This window comes from Pseudopodoces humilis, chromosome 10 (assembly GCF_049639895.1).
Source record: "Pseudopodoces humilis isolate 2021_Gansu_Grassland_sample_001 chromosome 10, ASM4963989v1, whole genome shotgun sequence".
Classification (NCBI taxonomy): domain Eukaryota; kingdom Metazoa; phylum Chordata; class Aves; order Passeriformes; family Paridae; genus Pseudopodoces; species Pseudopodoces humilis.
Window position 1 is genome coordinate 17,820,450 of NC_142209.1, and position 23,463 is coordinate 17,843,912.

Consider the following 23,463-nt stretch of genomic DNA (forward strand, 5'->3'; position numbering starts at 1 on the left):
GTGCCCGCAGGCGGGTCCCCGGCCCGGGCACACGGAGCGGCCCCACCCGCCGCGGCCCCGGCTGCGCAGGCGCGGCGGCCCGGGCAGTTGTGGCCACGCCGGGAAGTTGTGTTGGGAGTGCCGCGAGTGTCGAGCCCAGCCCGCCGCCAGCCCCGCCATGTCGGGCTCCTCCAACGTGGCGGCCATGAAGAAGGTGGTGCAGCAGCTGCGTCTGGAGGCGAGTGTGACCCGCGTGAAGGTGAGCGCGGAGCCGGGACGGGACGGGACGGGGCGGACGCGCCGCCATTTCACCGCCCCGGGGCCGCGCCCGCCGCGCCGGGGCCGCCGGCTCCGACCTGCACCGCCCCGCGGACCCGGCTGGGCGGCGGCGCCCGGGCTTCTCCCCCGGCTCCGTCGGTGTTCCCCGGCCGAGGCGAGCCCGGAACGGCAGCGCAGCCGGGTCCCCTCCGCTGCACCCCTGCCCGGGGCTCGGCCGCTCGCTCCCCGCTGCCCCTTAGGCCCCGGGGCCGCTCCCTGGCCGAAGCGCTGCCCCGGGACGATGGACGCGGCCCGCGCTGCCCGTTCGTGCCCTCGGGGCGAGGAGCTCCCTTCCGTCGGGCTCTGGGGAGAGGCCGCCCGAGCCGGGCGCACAACAGGCTGGGCTGGCCCCTGCACGGCAAGATGGAGATGTCGCTGCCAGGCACACGTTGTGCAGTGAACTTGTGCCGGGCCGGGGTGAGACCGCGCCTGGCACGGCCGGACAAACCAATATAAGTGTCAGTGCAAGACGCAACTTTTTGAAACTTTGATCGTTTTATTTATGAGTTCAGAGTCACAGCAAAGAAAAGCGAGACAAAGAATTTTTTCACTTTCAGTTTTTAGGAAGGTACAGCATGCCAAAAACCCCTTATAAGGGTGCTCGGAACCTCATTATCTCATCATAAGGATGGCTTTCCAGGGGAGCCTGAAATGCCAGTTGAGTAGAATATGTTAAACCATAGACAGTATTTTTGAATTGTTTATGCTAGAACGAGGATCTTCATATATTTAATAAAGCTATCTTCAAGATCTTGTTTGTTTTACCCTTCATACTTAGAAGTTTAACATGGAAATTAAAACATCCAAATCCATTCTCATTCTTACAGTGTTCATCTTCTTGCCTTTAAGAAACGAAACTACAATGAAATCATTGCATAAAATCTACATAAGCAGTATTGCAGCATCATTTAGTAGTATTCTTTATACTTTTCAACGTAAAAACCACATCCTCGGTAAGGACTGCTCAGTGAATTCTAATGCCAGCTTTTATTATAACTAGGTTTCTCAAGCTGCAGCTGACTTGAAGCAATTCTGCCTGCAGAATGCACAACATGATCCCCTACTGACGGGAGTATCATCAAGTACAAATCCATTCAGACCCCAGAAAGTTTGTTCGTTTTTGTAATTATGTGAACTACTTCAGTATCTTTCAGTGGTAAGTTCTTGAATTACAATTCATAAACTCTTTTGTCATTTAAATGAGACAGGCTGTGTGAAAGGCACTCAGAAACATCTGACTTGTACAGCTGGTGTTGATCCAGATCCCCGTTTTTGGTTCCTTCTCCCATCTTCTGGTCACAGCTCTGCATGGGACTTGTGCTGGCCATAGGCATTATGAGTAGCACTTTGCTGTTGCAGAGCTTCCACCAGTTTCTGTAGCTGTAGCAAAGTAGTGGGGCCAGCTACTCCTGAGCTGCTATTTAGCAGCCAGACTAACCCAGCTGAACAGTAATTGTGCTGTATCTTCCTCTCTGTAAGGGTATTATTTCCCTTTTCTCACATAGAATTAATTGCCTGACAGCATATGTGCTGAATCCTGACTGTGGCAGATAAATTAGCCTTCTCTTCTTAAAGAACAGTTCCAAAAACAGATTAGTGGTGGTGGTCCCAAGAAGAGCATTGACCACTGTGGGGGGAAGATGCCCTCTGTCAAAAGAAAGAAGTATATACTTTTTAAAAGATATGTACTTTTAAAAGCCCATATCCACTCAAGTAAGCTACTATGGGGGTAGCAGTTTAAATAACTATAAACAGTTAAATACTCATTTGGATTTTCATTCCAAAACTTTCATAGGTTCATTAGCATTACTGCTATCACCAAGAAGACTACTCACTCATCTGGCATTTTGGTGATTAGATTTTAGGCTAACCTCTTTAGAAAGGTGAGTTTTAGATCCACTATAGTTTCACCAAAACTCACAAAGTCACCATAATTTGGTTATTTTGACCACAGGAAACACGATTATTTTACCATATTCCCTTTTCCTGTTGCCCCTTGACTTGGATCTGTTGGAGATGAGAGCACAGGTGTTATTTCGAAGCATCTGATGCACAGTTAACTGTAGTTCACAATCCTTAGAAATCTCACAGTAAGTCTTGACCTTTAAAATTTCTGGTTGTCTAGCTGACTTATATCATCTAAAGAACTGTAGTTTGCTAGATTAAAATTGTGCTGTTAGGCAGATTTATAGAAAGGTGACCGCAGTCAGATTGAATTGTTAAAATTGTTCTCTCCTCACGCAGACTGTAGAAATGTTCCAGATGTGTGTACTAGAAGAATAACCACATTTAAAGACCAGAGTAGTAACAGTATAGAAGTTGATCCTTAACTATTTAACAAGCAAAAACACTGTCCACCTTGTTTTGAGCAGTGAATTACAACAGTATAACTGAAATGTGCTTTAGAGTTCTTGGAGCTTTTAAAGTTACTTCTATTGTGAGTTTTTACCAACTACTGTTATTTAAAAAATACTCTTGGATAATACATTAGTGTAGCTTCAGCTGTAAGCACTAATCCAAGGAATAAATCAGATCATCTGTAAGCATTATACACTGCTTACTTCTACAAAGCCAAATAAACTCTACTTAATCAGTGACACATACAATTCCTCGTGGAGGTTTGCTAAGGTAAAGTAATTCCTGGATTCCTGGGTGTGGATGTAGGGAAACAACGTTTCCTCTGTCTCACTCACCACCTGTATGCATAGGGTGTAAAAGGCTTAATATTTTCTTTCTCAGTTACAGCCTTTGGAAAGGACCTCTTGTTTCTGTTTTAGTTACATTACTTATAGGTGAAACTCCTTCACTTTGCAGTATCAGTTGCAGGAACTTTCTGAAAAGAGGTGATTCCTTCTGTTTTCTTGATGAGCCAGTAGTGTTCGTGTTTGCAGTCAGCACCACCTCACTGAAGAGGAAGTGTAATTTGTTAGTTACACAACAAATTCCTTGCTTTTCAAAGGCAAAACGGAAACCTGGTGTTTTGGGGAGCACAAAGTGACTGGGAACAGCTTGTATCCTTCCACTTAGTTTCTTTTCCAGGAGACACTAAGCTTCAGTTCTTTTTTAAGAGCTTTGATTACCTTGTTTTATCTTTGGGGATGGCTTCATTAAGAATTTAGTTTTTAAACTAGTATTTTATAAAACAGCTGTAAAAAAGAGGATATTTTTTTCCTAAATAGTTGTCCATGGCATACTCTGAAATGTGTTCTTAAGAGTTGTTTCATTTAGCAGTGATGCCTTTCTAATTAGATCTTGGTTTTGTTTTTCAGATCTTTTAGCATCTTTTCCTACCTGCTGATGTGTGTATGGGCAGAATGCCTCAACGAGTGGCCTGGTTTGAAGTCTGTACAAAAGCTTAGCTTTAACGTGCCAAATCTAACTTTCTAAAAGTGCTACTGTCGTCAAACTTCTTACCATCTACCTCTCCAGATGAACTGTATGCTAGTTACGTGTTTCTGTTTCATACGGGAATCAGTTTTATATGCCAAGCAAAAAATAAAAGTGTCTTGACTTAGTCTGGGCTTTAAATTACTATAAGAATTTGATTAACTTCTGGGTATGGTGGCACCTCAGAGTCACTGCATCATGGTGTAGGCAGCTGGAGAGCAGAGAGAGAAGTGTAAATATTCTCTGCTGCTGCAAGTCTGCCTGCGGTTAACAGTCCTTCAGAACAACGAGACTCCATGCAGTACCATACTTAGAAGCATAACAGAAATAGAACACAAAAAAATTTTGGACTGTTTATTATTCAGCTATACAGCTGTGCCATATCATAAACATCACATTAAGAGTAAATTATTCTTTTATCTTAATGAGTAATTCTACCCTAGGAGATAACTTACTCTATGCACCTTCTTATTCATTAGGTAAATATGAAAAAGCACTTACAGCTGTATATGAAAAGAAAGTATCTCAGAGAAAACTTGACCTTTTAGCTGCCAGTCAATGTGCAAAGGCAAAACATTAGTTTATGTGCAGATAATACCAACTCGAGTGTTGCTGTGAGGCTAAAGAAGCATTTTTAAAATTTTACTGGGGAAAACCCTGCTCAGAGACCTCAAAGTCACTGAGCAGCATTTTTAGATGACAGCTTTATGTATTTCCTGTAAGGGCGTTTTATGATTCTTTCCCATCTGTCTTTGTTTCCTTTCAACTGCTTTGGGTATGTAGACCTCTTATCAATGTGGTATTTACAGAAGAGATACCTGTAGGAGTTATGCATTGCTTTTGTAACTTCAGCAACATGCCTACTTTATGCAAAATGCTAATTAAATAAAATACCATGGATTTCATGGATTGCATACTGCCTTCTCCATGTTCTCTGGATAGGAGAACCTTTTTGGAAAACTATTCCCATACTATCAGGAAACAGCATACTGTAAGTTAGAAAAAAAGTTTAAAGTATTTATCTCTTACCTGATTGAAGATGTCTGGGCTAACAGAAAAAATAAAACCAAACTGTAAAACTAGAAATACTTTATTTTGAAAATTTCTTTAACCAACATATTTGCTGTCTTTGTTGTGAGGCATTATCTGTTTCTGCAGCACAGCAGCAGTTCTGGCAAATCCTTTGTGATAGCTAAATGACAAGTTGCTCAAACATGGCCATAATTTTTCCTGGTAAACTGGAAAAGGTCACTGTCCTTGTCATGTTGGCTACAAACAGGAAGAAAGGCACATACTACTTGATTGTTGCTGTAGAAAGTTCTAATGTTTGCTGTTTGTCTTTCTGCAGACAGAATAGTCAGTATCATTTTCATTAGTTAGGAGTCCAAGATCATCCATAGTTCAAAGCAGCTGCTGTATTCCTGGTCACCAGCAATTGGCAGATTTCACTTATAAGTGAAATTTTCTTCTATTTGTGTCCATTTCTCGACGCTGAAATTTAAAAGAAAAGTTGTTTATCAGCAAGTTCATGCAACAGGATGAAACACAAACAAGCAAGGATGACCACTCCATTTTATAGCAGAGTGAACAGTGAAAGAGTTACAGTACAGTAGTTGCAAATAAGTAGTAGTATGGTATATTGACAATCATCATCCTTGCTATTTTTGACTTGAAATACAGCAGAATGTTTCTGCTTTGCATATTTCTCAAAATTTACCTCTAAATACTTCAGTTAAACACTTTCACACTGAGAACTGCATTTATACCACTTTTCTAGGGTAAGATTTTCATTGAAATTTTCATTTCGTGTCTGATTTAGCACTCCAAGCAGGACTGTTATCAGTACTAAGAATACCTTATGAATCCACTCATATTCTCCAAATTTAGAATCAAAGGTTCCTTTTTGAAGTGACCTCAGCTTTAATGTAAAACGTGGTCCAAGTTCTTGAATCCCCACTTTCTTTTCACTCTTGAAGATATATCTTGGGGAAGAGAAGAATTAAATTTAGGAATTAAACTACTAAACTATTAAAGAATAAGAGTGTTCTCTCCCACTTGTAAATGAGTTTTGTGGAAAACATTACCTGTGGAATCTGAAAAAGATGTAGTCCCTCTGGTTATGAAATGTAGCTACTTGTCTTCCAATGAACTGAGGATCGTGTGGGAAGAGAGCAGCAAACATGCGGCCGATGGAATGGCCAAGCCGCGTTGTGAAGTTATTCAGGATCACTTCAGGGACATGTTCTGTGGGCTCCTTCCCTTTTCGCTGGAATGAAGGTAATAAGAATGCAAAGAACAGATTGAATGCAAAAGGATTTTAACGTATTATCAAGGAAGTGTTTGAAATAGGAATATGGGCAAAAACATGCCCTAATAATTTTTTCAAACACAACCTAAGTTCATAAGGAGCAGCTAGTAATGTAAGCACCTTTGGTTCAACAATACAGCAAATAAGCTTGAAAATGGAAATATGCTGCTTATGAAGTAGAATACACTTCCTTTTAGCTTACCAAAAAACTGCATTTACCAGATCAAGCTGAATTATATCAAACTGCAGTTTTGACAGTTCAAGTAGACTGGATGTATTTACCATTAACCAACAGATAACCCAGTCTTCAAATTTGTTTGGAGTCTCACCTTTATTTCTTTACGCAAACGCACACTACTCATTCTAAAATGAGCAGTTGGACCATCCGGCAGATGACTTAAAACAAGACCATCTGTGCACCAAGTTAAAAAAAAAACGCTGGTAAAATTGAGCATGTAATTTACAGAGGAACATTCTATGCAAAATGCAGTATTACATTATAAGTTTAGATCTATAAGCCCAAGGTTTTGTTTTATGTTCAAACATACATTCCCAAGCTTATTAACTAGCTTTCTGAAGGATGTCCATTACATTTTGTTTCAACTGCTAACAAGGGTTATCCTCTATTGCTTTCTCGTTCAACAAATTTGTGATGTTTTATCTAGCCAGAAAAACAGAATGGATCTCCCTGGTCAGAAAAACTTGTTAATTAATCAAACTGTTAAATTTACTAAAATAGTAACAGTGCTTATTCATGCAGTACAAACAAAAAAGTGCCAACATATCTACACACTTTCTTTAGTAATTCCAAGTTCCATTAGCCATCAGACACTCAAGTCAGCACAGTGATTTTTTAGCTCTGTAATTTGCATTGTGAAGAGGAAGAAAACAGAATAAAGTAGATCTCTGATGCACATGACAGAATTGTTTCCTTTCCCTGATAAATACACAAAAGGATACTTGGTATTTTGCGATCTTCATTAATGACAATTAAATCCGTGAAGTCCCTCGCAATGCACTGTGGAATGATTCTTTTCAAAGCCAGTCCTCTTCGATAGTAGACATGTGAGTTGGGTATAACAGTAGCCAGCTGCTCACAGAATCTCACTGTTCTCTGCAAAACAGGGGAGTTAAATTGCAATGTGGGCAATTCCCACTGAATTCAGTTATTAGGAGAACACAGGGTTGGTTCCAACTACACTCTCTGAGCATATATTACTTCCAGTATCTATAAAGTTTTGACAATAAGCTATTAAATTATTTTATTAAATTACTTTGTTCAGTTAGTGCAAAAACATCTATTTGCAGTCAGGACTGCACACACATGAGATTTTTTTAAGGACTTTTTTTTTCTCCTCCCTCCATCACAGAAAAGCAGGAAAATGCAAAAAGCGTAATCTCCACATTCATCATTTATAAAGGACACTGGTTTACAAAAATTTCACAGCATCTCAAGATGCAATATAACTGTTTCTTCATGAACTCAGTTTTCAGATAAACCATCTGAAGTGTATTTTTTCTTATTTTTAAAGCAATTTCTTTTATGGTTTTCACAAATGTCAGTAATCTCTCCAATCAGGCAATGCTAATCATTTCAATACAAGAACACATGCACAAGGTTGTTTTTTTTTTTTTATATGAAGGAAACAAACAGTGCTAGAGAGACCAACAGATTACATACAAGGTTACTGCTGGGCACTAAATAAAATGACAGAAAGAATCCATATGAATGCTATCATTTTCAGTTTTAATGTAACAATCATAGGATGAAAGCCCTGGTATCTTATAACCAGTCAGTTGCTCAGAACTTTCCAAGGAAAACATACGTACCCCACGAGGTCGGTCTGATGTTGTAATAAGAATTTTGGGAACTGTCTGTCTATTAAAGTATGGTGCAAATTCATCAGTTGCTTCATCAAAAGCAACCTGGAAGAACAGAAGTTTTGTTAAATCCACCATGTATTAAGTAAGTGAGGAACAATTGTTCAATCTGATCTAAATTTCAATTCACAAGACCTATTCTATAATTAATCACCCAAAAGCGTGTGGTTTGGATGTTTTTCAGGATCTAGTGTGATGAACATGGGCAGCTTTTACTACCAATATCAATAATGCAAAAGGCAATTATTTAATACACATAATAAAAGAATGACATCACCTCTTAGTAAACCCATCAAGTGTAAAAAGTAATTCATCAGAAGATTAACAGGAAAGTGGTGAATGTTCAGTTTCGTTGATCAGTTTATGCCCCTTCTTAGAAAGAAAAGGGTTAATTTAATCACACATGCAGAAACAAAAGCAGTTACCTCTTCATCATTGGGATCTACAGTGGTTTCATCATACACTCGCTGATTTTCAATAGTCTTTGGTATGGCTTTTGGAGGTGCCTAAAATACATTTATTAATACATTCATGTCATTATTAAATGCATTGCAAATACCACATTCATACTAGCACGATACTACACAGAATTGGAAGTATTATTTATTTGATGCAACTTTTAAAAAAGGAGTTACATAACCCTGATTAAAAATATGCACAGGTACTGGGACACCAGAGAGCATCAGATGCAGAGAAGTACCACTAGAACCAGTGTCACTTTTTAAAACAAAACAAATACAGAGGGGAACTTTCTTTCCACTTTTATTTCTTCAATGGAAGAAAAAGATCCTGCTTTCAACAGCAATACTTTTTAACCTTGATATCTAGAATGTAATGACTAATAGCCTTTAACGTTTACCCCATTAACTTACGCTACTCTTGTGAACTTATTGTAATACAGGAACTCTCTGACTACCTTCAATCAGTCCAGGGAAGGAAACAAAACCTTTGTTCATTACTAGGCTTGGAATCCAGCAGATAACTGGTCTGGGCGTGGTTTGGTCAGATCTGATTGTTTGAAGCTATACAGAAATTACTATTAGAGTATAATTCCTAATAATATCAAGACAAATGCCACCACCATCACATCAGAGACAACTTTTCAGGAGTGGTTTTATGTCATTAGTTTAAAACTCACTCCGCCTGTTTAAGCATCATTTAACACAGGAGCAACAATGTTTCTGTGGTCAGGTGTTTGATACCTCTGCTAGACAACAGTGTCTCTGAAGGCTATCACAGCCTGTGAGGACAGAGAGCACACAATCACAGAATGGTTTGGCTGGAAGGGACCTTTAAAAGCCATCTATTCCAACCTCTGTGCAGTAAGCAAGGACATCTTCGACCACATCAGGTTGCTCTGAGCCCCTCCAACCTGGCCTTGAACGTTTCCAGGCATGGGGAATTTACCACCTCTCTAGGCAGCCTGTTGCAGTGTTTTATCATCCTCAGGGGATTCACTGCTCCGCTTCTCTGAAATCTGTGGAAAAACTCTTTGGCTGACCAAGGTGAGGAGCCCCAGCTCCGGGCAGAGCTGCAGGACTCTCACCCTGGCGAGCTGTGCCCCCTTAGCGGCGGGGCAGGAGCGGCCTCGCCGCCACACCGGCTACCGCGGCCGGAGCTCTTACTTTGTCTCCGAGGGCCTCTCGTTCCTTCCTCCGCTTCTTCTTCAGGGCCAACTTCTCCTGCGGGCAGAGGGACAGCGCTCCGTTAGCCAGCCCCGCCAGCCCCGGGCCTCCCCCGCCTGCCGGCAACAGCCCGCCCCACCTTCCTCTGCTGCTGCTTCCAGCGAAGGAACATAAAGTGCCGCCGCTGCTTGTTCTTGATCTCGGACACGCTGAAGGTGGGCGGGAAGAGCACCCGCTCCGGGGCGGGCGCGTCGCTGCCATGCCCGGGCACGGGCCCGCTGCCCTCAGCCGCCATGGCGCTGCTGCCGCGGGGCGGGGCCGACCCCTCACCCCTGGCCTCTGCCCGTCGGGCGGTGCCGCGCATGCCCAGCGCGGGCTGAGGGGCCGCTCCGGGCCGGCGAGGGTGGGCGTTCTCCTCAGAGGCGCGGAGGGCTCCGTGTTGGAGCCCACGGGTCTCACCATGTGCCTGAGAGCGTTGTCCAAACATTTCTTGAACTCTTGTCAGGCTGGTGCTGTTCCAGTGCCCAGCCACCCTCTAGGTGAAGAAACTTCTGATATCCAACCTAAATCTTCCCTGACTCAGCTTCAGGCTGTTCCCTCGGGTCCTGTCACTGTCACCACAGAGCAGAGATCGGTGCCTGCCGCTCCCCTTCCCCTCCCGAGGAAGTTGTGACTGCAGTGAGCTCTGCCCTCAGTCTCCTCCAGGCTGAACAGACCCAGGGCCCTCAGCTGCTCCTCACACAGCTTCCCCTCAAGGCCTTTGACCACCTTTGTTGCCCTTCTTTGGACACTTTCTAACAGTTTAATGTCTTTCTTACATTGTGGTGCCCAAAACTGCACACAATACTCAAGGCTGAGCCTGCTCCAGCGCAGAGCACAGTCACCTCTCAACCCACGATGTGTTCGGGCTCATTGCTCAGCAGACAGAACGGGAGATAAGATCAGTGTATCTGATAGGGATTATTGCTGCAGTGTCATTTTTAAACCGAGTTAGCTGTCAGAGTGGGAAGCTTTGAGCAAACATGACACATTGATGGGTTTACATTAATGCAGGTAGCATCATGGCCCAGCAGTGCCTGCCCATGTGAGCACTTTAACATTCAGACTTTTGCTCACGGTGGCTTCAGTGTTGGGGAGCATCTGCTACTTAGAAACCATAGGGGTTTTAATGGTAATGTTCCCAAAAGTTATTTTTATTCCATTAAAGTCTGTTAAGACTTGATGTTGAAATGAAACATGAACTCCTACAGCAAATTAGATTCAATTTACAAAAAATCAGAAATTAGGTTTTCTATTCCTGAGCTAATTTTCATGCTTAGGGGTGTGCAAATGTTTCTGCACAGCAAAGACTACACAGTGTTTTATAGAAATTGAGTACTTGGGGATTTGGGGGGACCTGGTCTAAACTGAAGGCATTTTAAATCTCAGACTGCAAAATTCTGAACCTCAGTGGAACTGATTAGTTCCATTTGTCCCAAGCATTTTTTAAAGCTTGATGTCTACTCATTTTATATACAAATAGTATTTTTCCTTACTATGTTTCTCTCACTGGAAAAGGGAAAAAGAAATCTGTTAACATAAATATAAGATAATGGAAAAAATACCTAGAAATAATCAGAACTAGAGAATGTCTTAAACCTTGTTCTGTCCTAAAAACAAATTTTGTTCTGCAACTCAGCTTGCTTCATTGAGATTACTTCTGCTTAACACAAATGTAAATGAAAGATCAAAGGCCTCATTATGCACAATCCCATATATTTCTGGCCTCACTCCCATTTTTGTCAGGAGAAAATATTTCAGCTATCCTTACTGCCTTAAGGATAAGTAGTTTCCATGGTAATTGAGGTTTAGAGGATTTTGTTGAGAATATGTTAACCAAGGACTTGCTGTAACTTTATTGCTCTAGCTGATGCAGATGTCAGAGATTGCAAGGTTATTTCTCAAGTCATTAGCAGATATTTTCATCACTGCTATTAGCAGAGCATACAGGTAGTTCTGTGTTGTTTGTAGTTTCAATTTGCAATGTTGTTTTTGTTGGGATCACTGAGTGCTCACATGAGGAAAAAACACATTATCTTTTTCCCTCCTAGGGAGAGAGATGACAACCTCCTAATATTATTCAAATACCTGTCTTCCAACGACTCACAGGAACAAAATAATGATACACAATAATAATAGCAGAACTTCCTAGGGCAGGGGAGGGACAACAAAAAGACACCAGAAACACACTGAGGATTTGGTAGAGATCACTGACAAGGCACAATTATAACTTTAATTGAAGGCCCAACTAATAAATGCATGCATAATATTACTTTAGTTCTTTCATAGGATTTCCAAGGTCTTTTTCTTGTTTTATATATGAACTCTGTTCTGTGCAAATAACATTTTTACCAGGGTAGTCTTATGTTACAATTTTTGTGGGATTGTCAAGAAACCATCTTTTGGAAGAAGCTACTTGGTTAAAAACACAACAACTGAAAAACACCACTAAAACCCAAACAACACCACCCCCCCCCGCCCCACCCCCCCCCAAAAAACCTTCAACAAGTAAATTCTCTTGTGAATAGTGATGAACGAAGACATTCATTCCCAGTCAGCACTTAGAAATTTTGGAGGAAAACTTTCTGTAAATAAACCCAGCTCAGTAGTGAAGCATCATTTTGAATGCTCAATAGAGCACTGTTGTGTTTTTTTTTCTGTTCTGTCATTTCAAACAATTGAGAAAATATTTTGTGATTAAGTTGAAAGAACAAAATTCATCTGGTGAAAGGAAATTGAATAAGAAAATATAGAAAGGTGAGAAAAGAGGGTAAGGTACCTCTGGATTCAATAATTTATTAGAGAACTGTTTTGGGGTTGTGGGGCTTTCTTGTTTTTCCTTTTTGTTGTTTTTTGTTAGGTTGTTTGCTTGGTTTGGGTTTTGTTTGTTTTTTATTTCATTACCTGCAGGTTGAGAGCACATATGATCTGTCTTCAACATTCCTTACACTGAACAAAATGCCTCAGAAGATGCAGTGCTCCAAACCAAACAAACCACTGTCTATGTTGGAAGAGAGCTATGCCCTACCGTTTTCCTTTTCCTTTTTCCTTTTTCCTTTTTCCTTTTTCCTTTTTCCTTTTTCCTTTTTCCTTTTTCCCCTTTCCCCTTTCCTTTCCTTTCCTTTCCTTTCCTTTCCTTTCCTTTCCTTTCCTTTCCTTTCCTTTCCTTTCCTTTCCTTTCCTTTCCTTTCCTTTCCTTTCCTTTCCTTTCCTTTCCTTTCCTTTCCTTTCCTTTCCTTTCCTTTCCTTTCCTTTCCTTTCCTTTCCTTTCCTTTCCTTTCCTTTCCTTTCCTTTCCTTTCCTTTCCTTTCCTTTCCTTTCCTTTCCTTTCCTTTCCTTTCCTTTCCTTTCCTTTCCTTTCCTTTTCCTTTCCTTTCCTTTCCTTTCCTTTCTTTCCTTTCCTTTCCTTTCCTTTCCTTTCGTTTCCTTTCATTTCTTTTCATTTCCTTTCCTTTCATTTGCTTTGCTTTACTTTCCTTTCTTTCCTTTCCTTTCCTTTCCTTTCCTTTCCTTTCCTTTCCTTTCCTTTCCTTTCCTTTCCTTTCCTTTCCTTTCCTTTCCTTTCCTTTCCTTTCCTTTCCTTTCCTTTCCTTTCCTTTCCTTTCCTTTCCTTTCCTTTCCTTTCCTTTCCTTTCCTTTCCTTTCCTTTCCTTTCCTTTCCTTTCCTTTCCTTTCTTTGGTTTCCTTTCCTTACCTTTCCTTTCCTTTCATTTCCTTTTCCTTTCCTTTCCTTTCCTTTCCTTTCCTTTCCTTTCCTTTCCTTTCCTTTCCTTTCCTTTCCTTTCCTTTCCTTTCCTTTCCTTTCCTTTCCTTTCCTTTCCTTTCCTTTCCTTTCCTTTCCTTTCCTTTCCTTTCTGCACCTTTCCTTTCCTTTCCTTTCCTTTCCTTTCCTTTCCTTTCCTTTCCTTTCCTTTCCTTTCCTTTCCTTTCCTTTCCTTTCCTTTCCTTTCCTTTCCTTTCCTTTCCTTTCCTTTCCTTTCCTTTCCCTTCCTTTCCTTTCCTTTCCTTTCCTTTCCTTTCCTTTCCTTTCCTTTCCTTTCCTTTCCTTTCCTTTCCTTTCCTTTCCTTTCCTTTCCTTTCCCGCACCTTCCCTTCCCGCACCTTCCCTTCCCGCACCTTCCCTTCCCTTCCTGCACCTTTCCGCACCTTTCCTTTCCGCACCTTTCCTTTCCGCACCTTTCCTTTCCGCACCTTTCCGCACCTTTCCTTTCCATTTTTCACTTGAAAAACAAAAAGCTGTTTTATACTTTTTGAATGGATTAATTTTGACTGTAGTTACATAGCTATACTAACATGGCAAAGGAATTCCCCTCTAAATCGGTGAGCCAGCATTCCTTGTGGTTGTTGTTAAGAGATAACCGCCAGTTGATAATAGTAATTTGAAGATCACCAGATTCTGAGCACAGTTTGCAATGTCTCTGGTTTAAGTATTCTTGGTGTGTTAGCAGAGTAGAGCACAAGGGAGGGATGACTGATTCTTCTCTAGGACAAAATTCCCCATATTACACAGCTGGAATCAGTACTGTCGTGGATCTAAAAGTGGTGAGGAGAAGGGAAGTACAAGGAACAGGAGATCACAACAAAACAGTAAGATGTGAGGTGGCTCAAGGCTCCCACAAGGTTTGTTGCGGTCCACATTTCTGGCCCTCAAAAACCTCAGCAAGGAGCAACCTCAAAACCAAAACAGGATCCTTAGGCCCTCTGAACACTCTGGTGGTCGTGAAGAGGGGGAACAGAAGCAGGAGAGGAGCTGGGGGCTGGCAGTGTGGGTGCTGCAGCAGGAGTGCTTGTGCAGCTGCCCAGGGGCCGACTGGCAGCAGCAGAGTCCTGAACTAAGGTGAGTGCACTCCTCTTATTCTTGCATTCAAAGCTGCTTCTCCTGCCCCTCACAGTGCTATGTAAATAATGAAATGGTACCCCAAAGGTCTGGTTTTGTTATGCCTGTAAGTACCTCAGCCTTGAGAATTCAAAGCAGTTGCACAGCTTTGATCACATCTGAACCCTTAGCAGGTCATTCATGCTTGCAGCTTCTCTCTGGTACGTGTTCCCAGGGGCTGCTGAACACCATGGAACGTGTAGCAAAGTTAGTGATAGTGGCTTTGCTTAACTGGTAGTTGAAAAGTTAAAGAAGGATACAGAAGACAGGACTTTCCAGCCTCCGGAGATTATCATCTTACCTGTCAATAGAACAGTGAAACCACAAGCCTGCAGGTTTTTCTGAGGGGAGAACTGTCTTCATTCTTCCAGCTGAAGCGACTGCTGTGTGTTGAATAAGATCCAGAAAATGCTGAATCAAATAGCTAGGCTGGGGCACTCTTCTTCTGAAACTACTGGCCAGGTCTCAGTATTCTCCCTGTAGTTTACTTTAAAAGTTACACAGCAAAAAAACAAGTTATGAAGAATAGATTTTAGCCAGCTTCAGTTTCTCTGTGTATGCTCTCATCTCTGGGCTGAAGAGTCTGGTTCCCTCTACACTCCTGGCCTGATGCTCTGTTGGGCTTTTCACACAGTGAAGAATGGACAATGTGGTCTCACCAGGGTGGAACAGTCAGAGTGGTGGGAGATGCTCCTGTGGCAGGAGAATCTATCTTTGAGCCCTACCTCCCTTCAGGTGAGGAAAGAGTGGGCCCACCATAATATGCTGTCCTATGAAAGATGGACATCCATAGCATCATTTTCTGAGAGAAAGCCTGCAATTGTGTTTTGTAGAGAGACTTGGTCAGTGGTGCTTGGTATGTATTATTGTACCAAGCCATCTGGGGCCTCCACTATAGAATAGTGTCTTGTTTACCCAGCTAGGCATAAGTACAAAATAAATGCTAAACTGCTTAGCTCTTTCCACATTGTTCCCAGACTCAGGCATACCCAGAGCTGTTTCTCCAGGGGTGCATTTCATAGGGGAGCAACATTAAATTACCAGGTGCCTATGCAGGAACTGTGTGGGTAGTTTTTCAGGATCATCGGTTTGAGACAGGCTTGCATTCCTTAGTGGATCTTGTCTACAGTCTTTTAATTTCAGTGTTCTCAGTCACCCAGGGCAATCTCTCTAATGGATAAAATGGGTATCATGCACAATAAAGTTGGGTATTATTTAATATTTCAGGATGAACACTAGATCTTACTGTATGCTCTCAATGCCCTGTCCTCACCCCATAACACAACACCAAAAAAAAATATTTTTGTATGCTTTTCTGGGTTGTTTGTCTTTACAGTACAAACATTAAGATGCTTATTGGAAAGGCATGATGTCCATTATACAGATGGGAAAATTAAACTAGTCTGTCAAAACAAAATTTATCAAACACATTGAGAATGCCCAGTGTAAGACACCTAAAGGTCATTTTACAAATATTTAGCACCATGCGTTCAAAACACAACTATATTCAATTAATATCTTCATGCTCAGAATCATTCTAGATACTAGATTCCAGGTACATCAACCAGCAAATGAGGAATGCAGGCTGAGTGTCTAAAAAAGTTTGGTGTACTATGGGAAAATTAGGAGACCAAATTAGTTTTAATTCTGTAGTGGTCTTGCTCTTTAAAGTTTCTTTACAATGTTCACACTTTTGTGTGAAATGTCCTAGGTTTGAGAAAAGAAACAATGGTAAAAAAAACCAAAGACCCATCTGAAAAGCAGCTTTATCTTCCTGAGTATTAACAGCCTTGCCGACAAAAAGTATCACATCTGAACATGCTGAGAATGACCTTAAAAAGAACATTAAGAGTTTTGGCCCCTGTATGGGTCCCTGAGGAAATCATTAGTAACCAGCCTCCTTTTTATGTGAAGTTAGCACTGCTGATCAACACCTGTTTTATTGCACAGCCCAGCTGATCATCCATCCACCTTGTACATTTTTCCATTCCGTATCTCACCCATTTGACTGTAGGGACACTGTGGGAGTCCAGGCTGAAGGCCTCCCTTAAGTCAAGGTAAATAGCAAGCACTGCTCTTCCTCCTCTGTTGGGCCAGTCTTCCCATCAAAGGTTTGCCCTTGGTAGAGGCACATTGCTCCATCTGTTCTCAGTAACCTTTGTGTCCCTCAAGTGCTAGGAAATGTGTTTCAGCAGTATTTTCCCCAGACTCATCCTGGGGACAGAGCTGAGGCTGACAGACCTGGTCACAGACCTGTAGCTCCCCGGCTCTCCCCTCTTCTTGAAGCTGCAGCAGCTCATAGAGCAACCTTCATGCTGAAACACTGTGCAAAGAGCAGTGATGTGTTCAAATGCTCTGTGTCAAACATCTCAGAACGTCTGTGGGTTTATGTACTCGTGAGAAAGAAAAAGAAGCAAAACTTTTGAAAGCCTGGCTGAGCAAGATTTACATAATCTAAGGAAGAATTAAGCAAAGGAGAGGATTTTTAAAAAGGCATTTTATAAGGAATTCTTGCAAAAAACCTTGCAAATGTATTATTTAAAAATTATGGAAATTCCATAGTCCACAGTGTCCAGTTTTCAACTCATTTGAGTTTAAAAAAATGACTTTATGTATGGATGTCAACACAGTAGTAAACATGTGGTTATAACCAACATTATAATAATTTCTTCTCACAGGACTAATCAAGATGGCATAGCTGACCATTAGCTTAATCTGGACAGATCAGCCTGGCTAGTACTGGGTGTCTGATTTACTACAAGTGTGTCAGCATTTCTGGTTAGTTAGTAGATTATAACTGCTAGATAATGCATTAATTACATATTAGCTGAAAAAAAAAAACCCAAAAAAACCAAAAACCAGAAACCCAGAAGATAATGAAGGTCGCTAGAGTTTTAAGTGTCTAGTGTAGAAAATACTTCCCCAAGCAGGAATTCTATGGACAATAAAGTTGTATTTTGACACATTTCAACTTTTTGAGAAGTTTATCCAATAGTTACTCATGGCAAAGTACTGAAGAACCTGTTTCCAGCCTGGTCTTTTGCTGAATTCATTGTGCTGCTTCTGGAGATCCCTACCCTTTTCTAAAGAATTATCCCATAAAAGGGAAGATAGTCAATGGCAACATTTCATCAACCTTGGTTGGATGATGGGTATGTAGAAAAACTTGTGTTTCTTGGGAGGTGTGGTTCTCTTTGTAGAAAGTGATGCTTATATCTTTCTGCTGGTGCAATTACACATAGCTTGGGCTATCTTAATAAAACACTCCTTCATGTATGGAAAAAGAAAGAGTTTACCCGAGATTAGAGTATGACTCATTTCTAGGCAGATATTTTTCAGAATATGCTACCTTGAGTTTTCATTTTATTTATGAAATTCCTGTTATTTTATATTAAGGCATATTTGTGCAGTAGTGGAATAATTTTGCTGAAATAAATAGAACTTGGTGTAGCAAATAATTTTGCTTCTTCTTCTGCATGCTGCTTTCCCACAGATAGGGAAGAATTTTCTCCTTGTTAAAAATTTTTGCAACATAATTTGTAGGTGCTACTACAGAAATAAGGTAATTGTTTTGTTACAAAGTAAAAGGTGTCAAGTAAAACTGTTGTTCCCTTCCCCTTGAAGATTGCTCTTAATTCCATGGTATCAACATATACATTTTATCAAGACTAAGCAAAATATTGCTTGCATATTCCTCTATTTTAATACATTTCAGTGTCTGGCTATACTACACTTGGCTCTTAGTATATAATTTACATTTTAAATTGAGAAAAAATAGTCAGGATCATTTTTTACTTGGCATTATTAGTAAGTGAGAAGTATTTATAAATAACTAGCAACAGATACTAAATATTTTACACATGTACACATGTAAGATAATATTTGTATAAGAAACAAAAATTGTAAAGTGATACATGATAAGAAATTAGTCTACCTGTTCCCAGAATATTTAGTAAGATGAGCTAACTTGAACAATATGCATTTTAGTATAGTTAAGTGCAGGCTAATACTGCTACAAAAGAAAAATGTAATTTAGTTACCTGAGAGAGGGCTGCATCATGAAAAGGAATGATACAGAAATGCAGTCAGGGGCACACAGAAATGCCATCCTTGTGAATAAATGTGGGGAGAACTGTAGCAATAAGGATTTTGTTGGTGGAGCAGTAGGTCTTGCCTTGATACCAAGACAAAAACTGAGAAACCAGTTAAGCAGAACTATGTGGTTGTTTTGGGATCTAGAAACCCTTTTTACAAAAGAGACTTTAAGAGCTTCATCTCTTTAGCCCAATAATGAACCAGGGAAGAACTAACTCACCTGGAACTACATAAATAAAGAAAATAATCATAGAAATCTTCAGTTTAGCAGACAAATCTTTTAAAAACTGGAATGATTGAAAACTGAGTCAAGAGGTATTTTTTGATTAAAAAGAAAATATCAGAACAAACACAAAACCCCTTGGATTAACTAAGCCCTGGGGAAAAAAACCTGATAGATAGACCTGTGGAGTATTCTTTTTTCACATGAAATATTTAAATCAAGATGGTGGATTTTTTTCCAAAGGACACATCCCTCAATCTAATTATCACCTGTACCATGCAAAAGGTCAGGCTGGAGACCTGTGGTGCTTTCTTCTGGCCTGAAAACCTATGACGCTATGAAACCTCAAAATTAAGTAAAAAAAGCCCTTCCAAATGTTTTATAAGAATTTTAGAGTATCTTCCGTAATATTCATATGGTATGAGGTTAGAAAATGCATTGAATAGACTTTCAAAATATTTTAACAGGCTACATTTTAGCTACATTAAAGTTAGGTATTTTTCCTGTTTGTATTGCTGTATTTTGATGAATAGATATTAGAATTGCAGTATCTCTTTTATTTAAGCTACCAAGCCCCTTTCCCCTGATAAGATTTTCTTTCTTTATTGGTTTATCAAATCTTTTAAGACTGATATTTCAATGTTGGGTGTTCACCTAAGGATAGCTTTCTGGAAAGCATATTCTGTACTTGGCAGTGATCATAAACAACACCAAAAGCAAAATTACTGAAGCTAATAAAAAAAAAATGCTATTGCAAGAAGTAGTTCCAAAATGTTAGACAGACACATGGGCTAATATGAAGATTTACAAGATTTCTTTCTCTTTTATATTACAAACTCTCGATAACTGTATTTTTTTTCTTATATGTTGATAAAATATGAACATGCTTTTGGACATTTAAAAGTGCTAATCACAAAATAACAAAGATAACAAGCAATGTAAGACATTTATCTTGTAACATATAATCCCAGTGTCAGATAGACTCTTTTTCCAGCATGCATATGTAGCTCTTATTACTGAAACTCCAGTTGCACATAATTACTGGTAACAGAAAAACACTGGCGTTTACCTCCCACACACAAAGCCACACCTTGCCCTCCAGGAAATCCAGAGAGCTTCCTAAGAATTATTTCTAGCTGTGGCCTAGATTTCAGCCTCTTTTGTATCATTTTATAGTGAAGCTTGTCAGAGCCAATCCTGTCTGGCGCACAGGGTTTGACCAAAAAAAAGAAATTAAATTCATGAAATCTGGTCTTACATTGGACCTTTTATCACAGGATCTCTTCTGCTAGGTCTGCATGGTTCAACAGGTTTGATGCTTTACCCAACACAGATTGATGCTGGGGACAATCTCTGTTCTCTGCAGTAGGAGACAGAGGACAGAATTAAAAGCACATTTCCATAAAAGTTACATACAAATTGACAAGGAAGAATTAGATACAGTAATACTTTGTCTGTATTTCCAAATTGATCATACTTTCCTCTCATTTGGAAAAAGACTTATTTCCTAAGCTTGCATGGAATTATTTATGAAAGAGAAGGCATGGCATGGTAACCTTTGTCAGGAGAGTTAGGCTCAATGGTTCAAACCCTATTTTTTTATTTTACCAGGCGACTTTTAGATATATCTGGAAAGAAATAGCAGCATTCATTGTGATCCAAGGATTGATCCAAGCTGACAATGCATCTGGCCATGGCCTCTGTCATTCAGCCTCACAAAATGTGTAGTACTGTAGTGCTGCTATGGGATTCAGGAGATCTGTCCTATCCTCAGTCTCCTCCTTCACAAAGGCTTTCTGGTAACCTCTGATACATCCCTTTGAACCTTATTCTTCTACAAAATCACTGTGAAAGCATTTTTGCCTTACACAAATAAAAAAGAAGAATATATATATTCCAGAAAGAATAAAGGCCCAGCAAATCTCATAGGAAGCCCTCTGCTGGGAAGCAAAGTCAATGAAAAGGAATTCTCTGAGATCACAATTGCTGCTTCTCTGACATAGTGACCAGAACATGGAAAGTAACTCTGGATTGCCCAAGTAAGTAAATACTGAGAAAAGATAAAGAGGTTTATACTTCATTTGTGTCTGGTACTGATGCAAGGAAAGGTGGAATGTTGTTTGGGATCTGGGTCCTAAATTCAAAAGAGTGATGAAAAATTAGAATGATTTCACAGAATAAAGATGAGACATGATTAAAGGATACTCCCCTTCTAATGTGTGGCTCAAGGAGTTCCACCTATTTAGCTTATCAAAGAGAAGGTTAATGGGGGCCCTTTATGTACCATTCTATGGTGTAAATATTCATTTAAAAATCCATGCCTTAGCTCAGGCAGACAAAGATCCAAGACCTGCAATCTTAATTTATAGTTACCCATAATTAACCACTGAGAGGGTTACCAAGAATTATGGTAAAGTTTTCCTTGATATTTATATCAAGATATATGTGTCCCCCTTAAGATGATACAATCTAGTTCGGACAGGGATGAGCTCAGGAAAATCCCCTCCCCATTATGCCAGAAGTCAGACTAGAAGATCACACAGGTCTTATCAGGCTTTCTAATCTGTTAATTAGATAGTTTATATAAATTCAGTTTAGTTGGGTCTATGTTTTTAATAAGCAGTATTTTTAATGTTTTGTGTTTGACTGTAGCCTCATGTAATCTCAGTTGATTCTTACTGTATGTGTGTGGTGGGACTTTGTCATTCTACCAACACCTCCACCTTCATCCTTAAGTGTTGCATCATTAGCTTGTTACACAACCTGCAGGGTTGATACTGTTGATATGATGCCAGCCTCAAAAGCATTTAGAGATGGAGTGATGGCATTGCTGGAGGTCCCAACAAAAGTGCTCTAGATCTTGCACACAAGTTATTTATCAAAACCAAATTCTGTTGTACCATTTTTAAAGCTTAAGTAGAATATATTGCTCAGATGATTGTAGTCTCTTTACAGGTCTTTGCTGAGGATTTTTAGCATGTTATTCCAGATTTTTTTTTTTTTTTTTTTTTTTTTTACAGCTAAATGTATAATTTTCCAAGTTTTTATCCAGGCTGAGGCTGATATTTAAAAAGTTTTGTTCTCACTTGTTCTTTCAGCCATGTTTTGCTCGGTAGTCCAGGGAACAGCCTGCTACCTGATATCCATTGGACATGCTGTTGTTTCTCTGGGCAACCCTTCAGCTTTGCATGGAGACCAGCATGTCTTTAACACCTTCTCATCAGGAAGCATTCCATCCTTTGGTATTTCCTTTCCTTTGGGCTCAAGATCTTTCATTACTTCAAGCCTGTTGGCAGAAATTAAAAGGGTACCTCTGCTGTTTCAGGCAAGACGTCAGTGCAAAGCCCTCACCTGCTGGCTGAGTTTCTAGGTGTTATTCTGCCTTAGGAAGAAGCAGGCACTCCACAATTGCATTTAAAACTCTTTGAAAAGTGCTGTTCCCTTCCTGTTTGCATTCATAAATTGTTTCAATATTTCTCATTTCCAAAAGCAAGCAGCAGAAGATAACCCTTTTCACTCTTTTTGTTGTGCCATGTTTTGGTGCCAGTTAAGCTCCAGCTAGCTTCCTGAGCCCTCTGGCCTTTAAATACTTCTTGCTTTTCCAAGAACTTTTAACAGCCACTACCTAAAATGTCAATGCTACTGGATGTTCCAGTGTAGTCTCAAACCAGGCTTCCACCTACTGTGATTTAGAAAAGACATTGCATATGTCCATTACATATCCTCCACCAGCAGAAGACTGTTTGCAGAAACCAAACTACATACTGAGGGTGAAAAGCATTTCACCAGGTTTTGAGAAAACCCTTGTAAGTAAGCCTAGGTAAAGGCTTAGCATGAAGCCAGGATAATCTTGTGACTAATAGTAGATCAAACTCAGAAAAATTGTTTAGCAGCAAAACTGCTGTAGTGCACTGGAAGGGCTCCCACAGAAGGAAGGAAACAAACTGTTTGAATCTGTTAATATAAAACACTCTTTATGCCCCCACCTTTGTATAGGCATACATCTTATCTGTACCACTCCTACATATCCTAGATCAAACGTGAGAGCCATCATACTTCAGGGATCTAAATATTTTTGGATGCTTTATTTCACAATACCAGAGTTCTGCAGGTATAATTTTTTTTTTGTATCTCGTGTGTTCCTACATCCATGTACAAGACTTACTGGAACCCTTTTCAGTATTAAGCCATCTGGGACAGGGTGCTATAGGAATCTGAGGTACTCCTTTTGGGAATATCCAAATCAGGATATTCCAAGCACTAGTAGATACAAACCTGTACCAGCAGTGAAAGAAATAGCATGGGTGGTTTTCTTTAAGAAAAAAAGCAAGTATTCTGATTGAGAATATTGGCTCTCTATGTGTGAAACACTTTAAAGGCTTGTGCCTTTGAATGTATTAGGTCCAGTTTCCAAGGCTGTTGAGAATTTACCAACTGCATAATTTTCAGCTGTAATTATGGAAGATTACTGTCAGAAAGGCTGACTTTCATTTTTGAGGGAAATTCCTGAGAAGATACGGAAAAAAACAGACTCACCCTCAGTGTTTCTGATGAACCTTTTACAGCTTCTTCTGACAACGTAATGCTGGTAAGATAATAGCTTTGCTAGAGAGCTTTTGAAAACTGGTCTCTCAAGCTTAGACAATCTGTGTGAAGAAAGTAATAGTTATCATTCAAACTTGACGCCAGACTCTAATTATTACTTCAAACACAGCACAACAGGATTTTTTTT

At 40.2% G+C, this 23,463-nt stretch overlaps 2 protein-coding genes across 2 annotated transcripts; one reads left to right on the forward strand and one right to left on the reverse strand.

Moving 5' to 3' along the window:
- The first annotated feature begins 53 nt into the window (after window positions 1-53).
- Window positions 54-4,589, forward strand: GNG5 (G protein subunit gamma 5). The gene is made up of 3 exons (XM_005521019.3): window positions 54-238; window positions 1,298-1,453; window positions 3,567-4,589. Exons 1-2 carry the CDS (start codon window positions 158-160, stop codon window positions 1,421-1,423), a joined length of 207 nt encoding a protein of 68 aa, XP_005521076.1. The 5' UTR covers window positions 54-157; the 3' UTR covers window positions 1,424-1,453; window positions 3,567-4,589.
- A 167-nt stretch (window positions 4,590-4,756) lies between these two features.
- RPF1 (ribosome production factor 1 homolog) lies at window positions 4,757-9,809 on the reverse strand. The gene is made up of 9 exons (XM_005521020.2): window positions 9,638-9,809; window positions 9,499-9,555; window positions 8,299-8,379; window positions 7,823-7,918; window positions 6,953-7,106; window positions 6,322-6,404; window positions 5,769-5,950; window positions 5,540-5,666; window positions 4,757-5,175 (listed from the first exon to the last, which is right to left on the reverse strand). Exons 1-9 carry the CDS (start codon window positions 9,791-9,793, stop codon window positions 5,134-5,136), a joined length of 978 nt encoding a protein of 325 aa, XP_005521077.2. The 5' UTR covers window positions 9,794-9,809; the 3' UTR covers window positions 4,757-5,133.
- Window positions 9,810-23,463: the final 13,654 nt, after the last annotated feature.